Source organism: Pleurodeles waltl, chromosome 4_1, assembly GCF_031143425.1.
Source record: "Pleurodeles waltl isolate 20211129_DDA chromosome 4_1, aPleWal1.hap1.20221129, whole genome shotgun sequence".
In the NCBI taxonomy this organism is placed as follows: domain Eukaryota; kingdom Metazoa; phylum Chordata; class Amphibia; order Caudata; family Salamandridae; genus Pleurodeles; species Pleurodeles waltl.
The window spans coordinates 733,222,315-733,236,950 of NC_090442.1; the positions used below are offsets into that span (position 1 = coordinate 733,222,315).

The 14,636-nt window shown below is 45.3% G+C and overlaps 1 protein-coding gene and 1 long non-coding RNA gene across 2 annotated transcripts in view; one reads left to right on the plus strand and one right to left on the minus strand.

The window, feature by feature from the left end:
- Positions 1–14,636, plus strand: part of LOC138288093 (collagen alpha-1(VII) chain-like) — a 963,348-nt gene that overhangs the window by 195,297 nt on the left and 753,415 nt on the right. The window contains exons 5-6 of the mRNA XM_069229319.1: positions 5,292–5,385; positions 7,601–7,774. Coding sequence (XP_069085420.1) covers positions 5,292–5,385; positions 7,601–7,774 — 268 coding nt within the window. The remainder of the gene's footprint in view (positions 1–5,291; positions 5,386–7,600; positions 7,775–14,636) is intronic.
- Positions 1–14,636, minus strand: part of LOC138288094 (uncharacterized) — a 155,845-nt gene that overhangs the window by 41,340 nt on the left and 99,869 nt on the right. The window lies entirely within an intron of this gene.

Sequence of the window (14,636 nt, forward strand, 5' to 3'; positions counted from 1 at the left end):
ACCTTGACATGCTAATCCATTCCACTAATTGCTATTTCACTCCACACAGTACCACTTTACTCCAGTCCAGTCCACACAGTGCCATACCATACAATGCCACTCCACTTCACACAATGCCACTCCACACCACACAGTGCAACTCCTCTCCATGCTACCCAGTGCCACTCCACACCACACAATGCCAATCCACTCTACACCACACAGTGTTACACCACTTCACGCAGTGCCACTCCACACATTGCTATTCCATTCCACGCCATACAATACCACTCCGCACCATACAATGCCACTCCATGCGATGCCACACAATCCCACTCCACTTCATGCCACACATTGCCACTCCACTTCATTCAACTTCACTCCACACACAATGCCATTCCACTCCACACAATGCAACTCCACTTCACTTCATGCCACAAAGTGTCACTCCACTCCACACAGTGCCACTTCACTCCACACACAATGCCATTCCAATCCACATAATGCAACTCCACTCCACTTCACGCCACACAGTGCCACTGCACTCCACACAGTGCCACTTCACTCCACTTGGTGGCACATCACTGCACTCACTGCCACTTCACCTCACACAGCTTCACTCCACTCCATGCCACGCCACTCCATTCAGTGCAACTCAAATCCACTCCACTAAATGCCACTGCACTCTACTTTGCTCTACACAGTGCCACTCCATGTCACACAATCCCATTCTACTACAATCAGTGGCACTCCATGTCACACAACTCCATCAAATGCCACTTCTTTACTCACCACATGGTGGCTCTCCACATACTGTCACTCTGCTCCATGGCACACAATGCCACTTAACTCAATACCACTCTGCATCGCACAATACTAATGTACTCTATGACACACAGGGCCACTCTACTCCAAATCAAACAATGCCACTCCACAACACACAATCCTACTCCATGTCTCACAATGCCACTGCATGCCACACAGTGTCATTCAACTCAGTGACCTCAATGACCCAGAATGTCACTCCACTCCACCTAATGTCACTCCACTCCACACAATGGCACGCCACACTCCATTGACATTGAGTTGTGTGGGTCCACTCAATGCCACTCCACTCCACTTGGTGCTACTCCAATCTACACAATTCAACTCTACTCAAATCTACTCAATGCCACACAATTCCACTCCACTCAATGCCACACCACTTCACTCAGTGCCACTCCACACAGTTCCACCCCACTCAGTGCCACTCCAGGCCACACAATTCCACTCCACCCAGTGCCACTCCATGTCATACAATGCCACTCCACGCCACACAATGCCAATCCACTCCATGTCACACCAACAATGCCACTCTGTGCCACAAAATGTCACTCCCCTCCATTCTATTCCATGTCACACGATGCCAGTCAGCTCAATGCCATTCCATAACTCACAATGCTAATACACTCCACACAATGCCACTCTACTGAATGCCCCCCAACTCCACTCAGTGCCCCTCCACTGTACTCTACACACCCCGCCACTACTTGTCACACAATCTCACTCTAATACACACAATTGCATTCCATGCCTCCAATTCCACTCCACTCACTGCCACTTCATGATACTCCACTCCGCACAGTGCCACTCCACATCACACAATCCCACCGTACTCCACATAATGCCATTCAATGCTTACAATGTTCCTGCACGTCATGCACTGCCACTCCATTCCTCACCACATACTGCCACTCCACTCCTCACAACATGCTGCAACTCCATTCCACATCCCTCAATTCCACTCCATTCCACATCACACAATGCCACTCCTTTCCATACCACACAATGCCAATCCACTCCAAGCCACTCAATATCACTTCACTCCATGACACACAAGGACACCCTACTCCAAAAAGTGACACTCTATTCCAAGACACACAATGCCACTAGATGTCACATAGGGACATTCCACTCCAAATCCCAGAATGCCACTCCACTCCACACAGTGCCATTCCACTCCACACCACTGAACGCCAATCCACGCCACTGAATGCCACTTAACTTCAAACCACACAATTCTACTCCAGACAATGCCACTCCACACCACACAATTCCACTCCACTCAATGCCACTCCATGCCACACAATTCACCTACACTCAATACCATTGCACGCCACACAATTTCCTCCACTCAATGCTACTCCAAGTTATACAATGCCACTCCACTCCAGACCACTCAGTGGCACTTCACTTTATGTCACGCCACACAAAGCCACTCCATGCCACAAAATGTCACCTCACTCCATTCCACCCCTCCATGCCACACAATACCATGGCATACCACTTAATACCACTTCATGCCACACAGTGCCAATCCACACCTCACAATGCCACACCACGCCACACAATGCCACTCCACACAGTGCCACTCCACTCAATGCCCCTTCACTTAATGCCCCTCCACTGAATGAATTCCACTCAATGCCACTCCACTCAATGCAACAAAATGCCACACGTTGCCACACCACTCCACGCCACATGATGCCACTCCAATCCACATCACACAATACCCCTCCACTCCACATAATGCCACTCAGCTCCATGTCACACAATACTACTCCACCCCACACTGTGCCACTCCACTCCATGCCACATAGTGCCACGCCACAATACTCCACACTACTCCAACAAAGCCAATAGATCTCACATAGATGATACCTATTGGCTTTGCCAGTGCTTGTTCTCTAAAGGACATTTTCTTTACTTGAGGAACCCTCAGCTGGCATCTATTTCCCAGTCTTACATACTTACCTGACACCCAATCAACTATTCTGGATCTCTTGTGTTCAGGTCGCACCCTTTGTACTGTTCTGAAGACTTAGATGAGAGCTCCAAACCTAAATCTTTCTTCCACAGTAAACCAGGGTGGTCTCTGAAGGGTAGGGGAAATTTGGTGTCAGTATCCCACAGTAGCCACCACCACTGCTGAGTTGCTTTTTTAAAATATTTGTAAGACTTTTTTATTTAGAAACAAGATTGGGTTAGGTGCATTTGACAGTAGTATACAATACACTTATAATTTTCTATGCAAGATTGAATTGTGTGCCAGTTGATAAATTCTACGTAAGTCCAGTAAGTAAGTTCTGTGGATATAATCTTATGTATATCCTGTGTTTGGACATTGGACCAGGGGGCTGTCGTAATTATTGCTGAGTTCTTCTCTACACATTTCATCTTTCTTACTACTATTTTGGGGCTCCCAGATACAGGTGCAAAAGTAGACAAGGCGTGATCCCATTAAGGGTCTTGCAGAGGTCACCTTACTCTTTGCCTCCAAATAAAGTTGCATCTTAACTACTACATGGATGTTTATGTTCAGAAGCAATGATAATTTGAATCTCATGCTTCTCTATCGGCATTCCTTAGTCAAAAACAAATCTCAGTGGTTTCACTGCTGCAGAAATCTAAACTGATATATGAATTGTAGTTTGACACAGTACATGATATATTGTCCAAACTAGGACGGGTGTGCCACTCTGCAAATCTCAGTACCTAAGTATATTTCGGCAATCAAGCAAATAGATAGATAACAAAGCCTATGTTTGGTGTAAATGAAGCTCATAGAAACGTAACAGGTGAAAATGGCAGTCCCATCAACACTGACCACCCAACACAATGCTCCTAAGCCTCACACCATAAAGAGTTAGGTGCGCAAACATGCCACATCTGGCAATAAACAAACAACAGACAAAGATGTGTAACTGATAAAATTCAGTGCACTTGTGCAAACACCGGAACACAGCATCATCCGAACCCAGTATTAAAATGACTGTCTTCATAAACATGTCAGTATCTGTGACAGGGGTCTCCAACCTTTTCTGCAATAACAGCTACTTATGTTCAGTGGACATCATTCTGATTTATTAATATATTTAGTGCCTTAATAGTGACCACATCAGATAAAATTACATTGGTGGTCCTCACATGCAAGATTAAAAACTGAAATCACCTCAGTGCATCAGGCATGGTTGCCAACAGTAATGTAAAAAAAGACTTTGTCAATGTGGAATATCTCTGTGTGGGTTATACAAACAGCCATAGATGCAATGCCTCTGGCACTATTAGTAATAAATCTCTCCAGTGTTGCATGCGTTAATACTCAAATATCACATTTATACATATTTTGGAAATCCAACCATTTGTATCCAAACATTGGCTTCTGAGTTTTTAAAATACTCAAATGTTCATCTTGAATACACACTTTTCAATGTTTGCATTCATATATTAATACAACCAAGCAAAAGCTTCTAATGTAGTAGTTTTGGTTACACAGCGGAGACCTACAGAGCACAGGCTTCAACGTTACTCAGGTGTTTCCTAGTCACCTGTATTCCGGTCTAGCAGTGTCTGTTGCAAGGTAGTACTGTCCACAAAGATGACACTATTCGTCACCTTACAGATAACTCCACAATCCAGAGCTCACAATGGACCTAGTGCAGTCACACCTGACAACTGTGAAACTTTGTAAGAAGAAAAGAATCTATGACTTCATCACTCATAATGAAGATTGGAATACTCTTAGAGTTGCTCCTCTCTTACTGAATGCTTTCTGCAGGTGGCACTTACCCTAGCCTCCTCACCCTTACCTTCTCATCTTTGTCCTATGTTGCTACAACATCTGACATGAACATAAATGTCTGTGCGCATATAAGACATCTGCATGCCTTTCAACGTGTTTATGGGGTACAAAATGTCATTTTTTGAGTTGCATTATGAATGTTATAGGAAAACTATTTTAAAACTTGTTGGAATGAATTTGAAATTTCTATAATGAAGTAAACTTACAGAAGGTTATTGTAATGTCCAATTTAAAGACATTCTATTCATCTCTCTAACGTGTTTCCTCAAATAAAGCATTTAATTCAGTAAACTCATTGAAAAGATAGTTAAAGCCCATCGTTGAATATTGCATTCAGTAGAACATGTATGACTTGATAGCTTCAGGTAAGAAAAATCAATTTAATACTAGGGAATTTCTGTAGTGTAAAAACCCTTGGCCTATTTTACGTAATGATATGTTTATTGCGTTCAATATACAATATGATGTGGGGACTTCTCGTTGATTGTGCTGGTACATCTATGGCATTACTTGGGAATTATTTAGAATTCAAGTGCATATTGTGTACCTGGACATAGGACTCATTACAATATGAATTAGCTCTACAGTCATGCAATGAAGGAAACTTTTGTAGGTTTGGTAATTTTGCCCGTGAGAGCTAATATTGCAGTTCTTTGCGCCACACAGTAATCGGTTTTTGCCACCTTGACAGATAGTAATTCTGCTGACCGATGGGAAATCTGGTGACTCTGTGGAAGAGAAAGCTGAACTACTGCAGGACAAGGGAGTGACAGTGTTTGCCATTGGTAGGTGGTCTTGTATGACCGGATCAGACAACTTTAAAAATGTATGCCCGATGCTTGTTTTTTTTTTTTTTAATGCATTCATTGCTTTTGCAAGACGATATATGATGCAGGTGGTATCAGGGTATCGATTCATGAAACCTCACCCCCAGAAAACCCATGCTTGTTCCTATAAACAATAAATGAAACATGTTTGTGAAGTCATGTCTTTTGGCATGCATTGCATCCCATGGCACTCCTAAATCCAGCTCTGTCCAACCTATGACATCTCAGAGGGGTGGGATTTCAAACATCTCACTCAGGTGTGGACGTCTCCCACTCTCTTAGAACTAACCTTGAGAGTAAATCCTTGGGTCTCTCCAGTGTCAGCTTGCGTGGCTTCTCCTTTCTTGAATGCTGATCCCCAACTTGCCATGGCTTCACGGTATTCCTACTCAGTGGAGCCAGACCTTCAAGCATGCAGAAGTATTCAATTACTGCATCCCTGCACGGCTTTCACAAAGCGCTTTCACCAAAAGTGGCCTTGTCGGCGAGAAGCAGAAACATTGAATGGGGCATGATGTATCCTGCTTTCAGATTCATCCGGGGTAGGTACTTCTGGGCCCTTTAGTTCCAAATCACGTTGATTTACTAAAGCATTCCGATAAGGCTTAAAGTTCTATTCTCCTAAACTCTTTTGCTACTTGAGGACGGGGCTGTGTGTGGGGGGGTGGGGGGGGGGGTTTGTGGCCTAAGGGCTAGTGCTGTTGACCTTGGAACTGGGGAGACAAGGCTCCAACCCCAGATGCAGCTCAACATCCTGTGATTCTGGGCAAATCAACCAACATCCCTGAGCCTGACAAGATGTGATTCTCAAGAAAAGCACTCATGCTTTTGGGCCAAGTTTGTGCTATATGCAACTGACAAAAGTGTGAAATAAACCTCAGATGGTATCTCCACAACAAACGTTTAAAGCTGAACTTATTAATCGGCATTCACAAACAATTTCTTGGCCCATTCCCACTCAGTAAGCAGTAAAATGTTTTCTCCCGTCAAGGGCAGGCGTCAGTTAGTTTCCAGTCGGGGCTGGGAAGCAAATACCCTCAAAACTGGCGGGTATAAAGGTAGGGCTTTTTTTTTCCACTTCAAAAAATATTTTCCCAATTGCAAAAAAAGTGCAATTGCTGTAATGAAATATATTTTTGCATTTTTAAATGTACTCTTGTTTCATTGCTGCATGTGAAGATTGCTGCTCCTATAAGTTGTCCACTAGCATCGTGGGAAACTCACTGCTTGACCCCCTGCAGCAGAAACAACTTCCCTAGGTACTGGGGGAGCCCGTCGTGAATTCCCAATTTTTTTTTTTCCTATAAACATAGAAAGGAACCAACAAAAGCAAATATCTAACTAGTTTTTCTGAATCGAGCAATTGGAGCTGACCTTATTCCTGACTTCATGGCACGAGCTGCTTTTCTGCAGTGATGTAATAAGAGGCGTGGCCCTTGCTCCGGCTGCGCCGCAATGGAAGCTGACCTGATGGAGGTGATTTCACAACTGGAGGCTAACCTTACTGCTGTAGTATCACAATGGGAACGGCCGCTTCTAAATCTGAGGGCAGAAGACGGGCGCATTCTGTGCCACAGCGTCTCTCTCCCCTTTATCTTGTAAACAAATCCTGGCCCCTTGCGGGCTCCTCTGCACTGCTCCAGGTCACAGTGGCAGGGCTGGTTGAGGAGACATCTTGCCCAGGTTGCTTAATGAACAGTTCTCTTGGGCAGTAGAATGACAAGGGCGCCATGGGTACCAGTGCAAGCAAGGAAAATGGCCCATTTGACTGCTGCAGGGTTAGTAAAATACAGCATTATCAGGGTTCAGTGGGCCCCTCGGGGCCCCGGTGCTGCTGCACCTGCTGAGACGATGATAGGTACGCCCCTGAGCTCGGGATAGGGGAGGCATATCGAGCCTGGTTCTAAGTGCTCTAGGTATCTGCTGGGTAAGGACCCTGAGGGAAAGGCAAACGAATGGACCGTCCGAGACTCACAAATTACAGTCAACTGGGGAAGCTATGATTACTGCTCAGGTGCCTTGGCTTCGCACTCAGCTGTCTTTCTTCTAAAGCACTAAATAGAATTCCACGTTCTTATACCTTGCCTAATGCACACCACTATGTCTCATCCACTCTAGCTGTCCTGCCCGTGCCTTCCTCGGTTACTAATTGTTTTTTTCCTCTTCGCAATAGGAATACAAAATGCTGACAGGGCAGAGCTGAAGAAAATTGCCTCTGAGCCTTTTGAAGAGCACGTGATGTACGTGGACAGCTTCCAGGCCCTCCAGGGCATACTGCCGAAGATCACAAGAAGGATCTGCTTCACTGCTTCGGAACCCCCAGTACCAATCAAGCAGTTCTCGGGCCGTGAGTTAAAATGACATTGTGTGTCGGTGAGGTGGGACTTGAGTTATATTGGACTTGTATGATGTGTACAAACTGTGATGAGGTTTTAAAAGTATTTCCCAATAAAATATGCTAAGCACAGCATCTGAGAATTGCAGAAAAGCAAACTTCCAGCAGCAATATACAGGCAAGAAAACACTGCTAACCTGCAGCGCCACCTTGCGGTTGGTTGACAACAGTGACCAGCCCTTGTTCTACAAGAGGTCTTCATCTTCCTGGTTGTCTTACAGATGACACAGTTGTATCACTCTGCAGCATGGAAGAAAGAAAGGGGGTGAAGGACCATGGTCGTCATTTAGGAGTCGTCAGGGGTCGCAGCTGCGACCTCTGGCTTGCCCATTGCAACCCCTGGCACTGCCTTTGTGACCCATGCCTCAGTGGTGGCAAGTTCAGATGCAAGAAGCACAATGGCAGCTCGTCCTTATGGACATAAGTTAGGGCTCCACTTTCTTTATGTTCAGTCATTTTTATTGCACTAATAGTGAATAATAATGTATTATATACTATTAGTGTAATAAAATGGTGTACAATTAGTTGGAATATGCCATGGCAGATAAGGTACGTATAAAATGCTTTTAAATGTATGTGTGTGCGTGCTTGCGGGTGTGTAAGAAGCTGGCCTGGTGTGTGGTGGGTACCTATGGTACTTACAACTTATTCCAGGTCCAGCTATCCCCTCTTTGTGTAGTGTAGGCAGTGTCTAGAAGCCAGACACTCTAGAGGTAGCTGTGAATAAGCAGCCAAGGCTTATCTAGGAGACATGCAAAGCTCATGCAATACCACTGTAGTCACACAACACTTACACACATGAAAGAAAACCCTTAGTTGTACAAAAATAAAGGGACTTTATTTTTGGAACAAATCATCACAAATTATTAGACAGGTGACCCACCCTTGGGAGGTAAGTAATACACTAAATATATACACTAGCAATCAGAAATAGGCATAGAAAAGTTTAGAAAACACTGCAAACAGTAATAACCAATAGTGACCCTCGGGAGAGCACAAACCATATACTAAAAAAAGTAGAATGCAAACAAGGTACCTGCACCTAGGTAAGTAAAATGTGAGAGAGGAGAGGAGCTGGGAGTACTAGAGAACTACAAAGGTAAGTAACACAGTACCCCCGAGCGACCAGGAATGCAAAACACTGGGTTTTCCCCAAACCACCCAAAAGGAGGAAAATGAGAAAAAGAAGACACCCATAGAAGACTGCAAGAAAACTAGTGGTGGATTCTTGAAGAAAGAAGACCTGTGGAGAGAGGGGACCAAGTCCATGAGTCACAGTAGAGTCCAGGAGGAGTAGGAGATACTACCCACACAGCTGTGGATGCAGGAGCTGGTTGACAGTTCTGAAGAACAGGTCAGCACTGCAGCCCAGGAGCCGGAGAAGAGTTCCAGATGGATACAGAAGGTGTCCCACGCCGGAAGGAAGATTGCAGATGGGTGTTCGGTGCAGAATTTCCACCAACAAGCCTTAACAAAGGCAAACATGGGGTTAGTGGAAAAGAGTTGCTGCCGGGGACCAGCAAGGCCCAGGAGGACTCAACCCAGGAAACGGAGTCACAGGGGACCCTCAGCATCGCAGAGTCCACAGGAGCAGAGGCAGCACCCACAGGAGTCCCACAGGAAGGGGACACAGGAGTGCAGAAGGAGCCCATGGAGCACTACAGAAGTGGATGCCACGCCGCAGGAGAACCACGCAGTAGGCTGTGCTTTGCAGGATGGAGTTATGGGGGCTGGAGCTAAACATTGCCTGAAGATCCCTTGGAGGAGATGCAAACAAGCCTTGGTAGCTGCAAGAGATGCGCTGCACGGGGTACTGACCTGCGTGGGAAGGCAAAGGCTTACCTCCACCAAAGTAGGACAGCTGGCAGAGAGGACCCAGAGGACTACTCTGGACTACCACCTGTGATGCAGGATCCAAACAGCTCAGCAGGAGAGGGGATCCACGCAGCTGGTCGTCGCTTGTTGTAGGTGCCTGTGGTTGCAGGGAAGTGACTCCTTCACTCCAAGGGAGATTCCTTCTTCTTCTTGTGCAGGCTGGAGAATTGCAGTCCTCTGAGGATGCATGGTGAGGAAATTGTTGCAAAGCTGGCAGGAGTCCTGGAAACAATGTTGCTGAAGAGTCCTTTCTTCTTGGAAGCAGCTTGTCGGGTCCTGGAGGTTCCAGTCGCATGTCCAGAGACCAGAAGTTGAAGTAAGGGTTGTAGAGGAGTCCTGCTGGAATCTTGCAAGCCGTATCTGAGGACCCACCCAAGAGAGAGACCCTAAATAGCCCTGAAAGGGGGTTTGGTCACCTAACCAGGTAAGCATCTATCAAGAGGGGGCTGTGACGTCACCTGCCTGGCCTGGCCACTCAGATGCTCCCAGAGTTCCCTGCCAACCTTAGAATCAAGATGGCAGAACCCAGGGACCCTCTGGAGCAGCTTTGGGCACCAGCCCTAGGGTGGTGATGGACAGAGGAGTGGTCATCTCCCTTTCCATTGTCCAGTTTTGCGCCAGAGCAAGGACTGGGCGGTCCCTGAACCAATGTGGACTGGTTTATGCATGGAGGGCACCAAATGTGCCCTTCAAAGCAAACCAGTGGCTTGGGGAGGCTACTCCTCCCAAGCCAGTCTCACCTATGTCCAAAGGGAGAGGGTGTTACCTCCCTCTCCCGAAGGAAATCCTTTGTTCTACCTTCCCGGGCTTGATCAGATCAAGAAGCAGGAGGGCAGAAACCTGTCTGAGGGGTTTCAGCAGCTGCGCTGCCAGACAAACCTTATAAAACTGGTGGTAGCAATGCTGGGGGTCTTCTAAGGAGCCCCCAGAGTGCATGGAATCATACTTCCAATACTTGCAACAGTATTGGAGTATGATTCTACATGTTTGATACCAAACATACCCAGGTTCGGAGTTACCATTATGTAGCTGGACATAGGTAGTCACCTATGTCCAGTACATATATAAATTGGCGTCTCCACATTCACGAAGTCCAGTAAAATTAGGCTGGAGTTCGTGGGGGCACCTTTGCTAGTGCAGGGGTGCCCTCACACACAGGTACCTGCACCCTGCCCTCTGGGATGAGAAGTCCTACCCTGGTGGGTGACTTACAGTGACCTGGTGCAGTGACCTGTAGTAAGACCGGGTGCGTGCACCCGGTTCATGCAGACTGCAATGGCAGGCCTGCAGGACCCTTTGCATGGACTCCCTATGGGTGGCAGAATAACTGCTGCAGTCCATAGGGATCCCCTGAAACCCCAATGCCCTAGGTACCATATACTAGGGACTTACATGGGGGGGGGGGGGCCAATACGACAATTGTGGGAAGAAAAAGGTACAACTTAGAGGAGAGAGCAAAACTACTGGGGTCCTGGTTAGCGGGAACCCAGTAGTCACAGTCAAATACAGCCAAACATACTGACAACAGGCAGAAAATGGTGGTAACCATGCCAAGAAAGAGGGCACTTTCCTACTGGGTGAGAATGTGTTTATGTGAGAGAGTGTATGTAAGTGTGAATTTGTATGTATGTGTAAGCATGTGTGTGTGAGTGCACATGGAGGTCAAAGGGCATGTGATGTCACTTCTGCGACCCCTGGCATGTCGGTGAATTGATGTCGATGAGAGATAGGGAGCAGGCTGGAGAAAGAGACACAATGCAGCCCAGTAAGATGGAAGGGCTGGTGAGGGTGCACATGCTTGATTCATGAAGCGACTGACGACTGGGCTAGAGTAGAGTAGAACTCAATAATGACCATAGCGTTCTCCTTACAGCGCCCAGTGGATAAACTGGCTTGGGTGCATTAGTAATTATTCATGAAAAGGTCACATGTTTGGAATATAATATGTCCAGTGCTTTATGAGGACGTTTCACTGATTGAAGCAAACGGCCTCTCACGTTGATGGCCACCAGTGGGGTTTGGGCAGATCGAAGGAAGCTCCAAACAAGGCGGCGTCTGCTCGGTCTGTAGAGTCTGTTACTTTCTAGGAATACGGGACCCGCAGAATCATCTGGTAAAACAAGTGATCTGATTGGATCACGGATCGTCCAAGTAGCACAGAGGGCGGTCTGATCACAGGCCTTGAATCTCTGAGGGATATTTGATAGAGCTTAAGAGTCACAGATATGTGGAAGTAAAAGCTTTCAAGAAAAAGCATTTTCCATTACAATAAAAAAATACGTTTTCAAAATGTTTATATTTACACAACTAAAAGCTAGCGCAAATGAAGTAAGTATGGGAACGTCTACGAATATTCACCGTTTTTACAAGAAATGTCGGAGAAGAAATAATTTTGAATAAAACGTACTTTCCATGAAACGGAAAGAGGAACAACAATAATAGTTTTTAGACTTCAGTATCTTTCCAAACGAACACATTCGTGTGAGTGGTGCATAGCAGAGAAAGTACACCGATCGATATAGCTGTCCTTTTTCTCTAGGGACATGGAGAAAGAAAATATCTTCGATGGAAAAGTGTTTTTTGGGGAAAGAAAAAGGAACAAAAATATATTTTTAATCAACTAACAACTTACAAACAATTAAACACTTCCATGCTTACTAGCATGATTTATTTGTAGTGTAGAACATTTGAGTACTGGCTCAAAACTATTTACTTAAAAAAATAAGCAGCTAATAACAGTTAGGGGATTTTACTTCGTAAGCAGCAAAGAGTTATTAAGTACACACACACCACACACTGCGGAAAAGGAGAATAAGGCATACAAAAAACTGGAAAATCTCTACTAATAATTAAAACATTTCTAGCTATTGCGTCAAGAATTTTAGATTCTATTAAGGACACAGAGGCGAGGATTATGCTTTCTCTTTACTTTACTGACAAACACAGCAGCCAATAAAAGTATAACAATTTCTAAACTACAACTCCCATGAGCCCCAGTCCACCAATCATGGCTCTACTCTGTCCATAAATAGCCTGAACGCTACAGTCCATCCTCTTTCTTTGCGAAACCAATTCTTAAATGCACTTAAACTTGCAGAACTTGAAAACAAATTCTCTCCTGGTCTTCTGGAACCGATCCCACTGACGTTGGAGACTTGAACTGAAACATGCGTTGAACCACCGGCAGAATTCACGAAGTCGTCTTAGATGCTCCTGAGGGAGACAAAAATAAAACTGATATCGAGATATACCTTGGGAGGGTATTTCATACACATTTTATGCGACAACACTTCAATATAATATTTATAACACCATTGCAATAAAATTGTGCATAACGGGTGGGATAATCCTCGCCTCCGTGTCCTTAATAGAATCTAAAATTCTTGACGCGATAGCTAGAAAATTTTCAATTCTATGTCAGGACCGGAGGCTTTGGATTATGGTAGTTTAAAGTCTATTTACCACATTAGATACCACATCAACAATAGGTTTATGATAGAAAACCTTGAAAGTAGAATCATTTGACCAATCCGCTGCAGCCATTATGTCTTCTAAACGGGCTCCAGTTGAAAAAGCTTGAGAAGCCATGGCTCCCGCACTGAATGAGCCCCAAAAATACCTATGTCAATACCTGCTTCTCCTAACAACCATCTCACCCAGTGAGCTAAAGTAGCAGTCGTGACTGGTCGGAAAGGTTTCTGTAAAGAAATTAACAATTGACCAAAATCCTGTTGTCTGAGTTGTCGAGTACAATCTTCTTAGGTTTTTTAAGCATTGAACAACACAAAGCTTCTTATTGTGTGGAAAAGAAGGATATCAAATACACTTTGAAGAGGTTTTTGTACGTCTAGTAATAGAAAAAGACACACCTTCAGGAGTAAATACTCTACCTGATAAATCCAAGGCTTTCACATCTGAGACACGTCTACAAGACAGTAAACATAACAGAACAGTCAATTTGGCCGATAATTGTTTACGAGATAAACCTTCGTTGTCGGGACAGTTTTTAAGAAAATGAAGAACCAAATTAACATTCCATAAGGATGAATATTTTGGTTGCAGAGGTTTTACCATCCGAATACCACTAAGCAGTTTGCAAATTACGGGATGTTCCCCAACTGGTTTACCCTAAATGTGAGGATGACTGGCTGATAGGGCGGACCGGCAATTATTTATTGTCCGATATGCCAAACCTTGAGAAGCCAGGTCGGATAAAAAATTGGCTATTACGTTGATTTCTTACCCCATGGGATCCAGACTCCTTGAATCGCACCAACATAACCACTTCCTCCAGGCCTGTTCATATCTTTTATGAGTGGAGGGAGCCCAAGACTGGGATAGGAAAAACAGTGCTGAGTCCGAAACTCCAGGCACTTGCCACCGGTGCCTGAAAGACGCCAGGCCATTAGACACAGCAACCCCGGTAAGAGCAGAGGGTGAAAGCTGCCCATTGGATCTGTGAGAAGGTCCACTCTCACAGGAAGCATCTGTTGTATTGTACTCACATGTGATGTAAAAGAACCTGGCTGTCTCCTGAAAACTTGTGAAAGGGTTCTAGAAGCTGGGAGAGTGGGAAGGCGGTTGGAGCTGAGGAGCTGAGGACAACCGAGGATGACAGCCGGGCCGGGTCGTTTGTGAATAAACTTACTTACAAGAATGAAAAAACGGTGTACGTCGAGTTCCTTCATTCATACTTATCATTGGTGACGAGGGTGTTAGGAGCCCATGGAGAAATGACAAGCGCGACCCTGGACTGGTAGAGCATTGTCAGCAGCGGAGCAGAAAGGTGCCCGAAACTCGAGGAAGACGCTTGGGTTTGCCGCGGGGAAGCAAGGAACAGAGCTGCGTCCAGAGCTGCATCCAGAAATTATCGGCAAGTCCATTAAATTTTGCGTGCGCGCGACGCTAGCACGCATTACAAAAAAAAAAAAGAAGATTC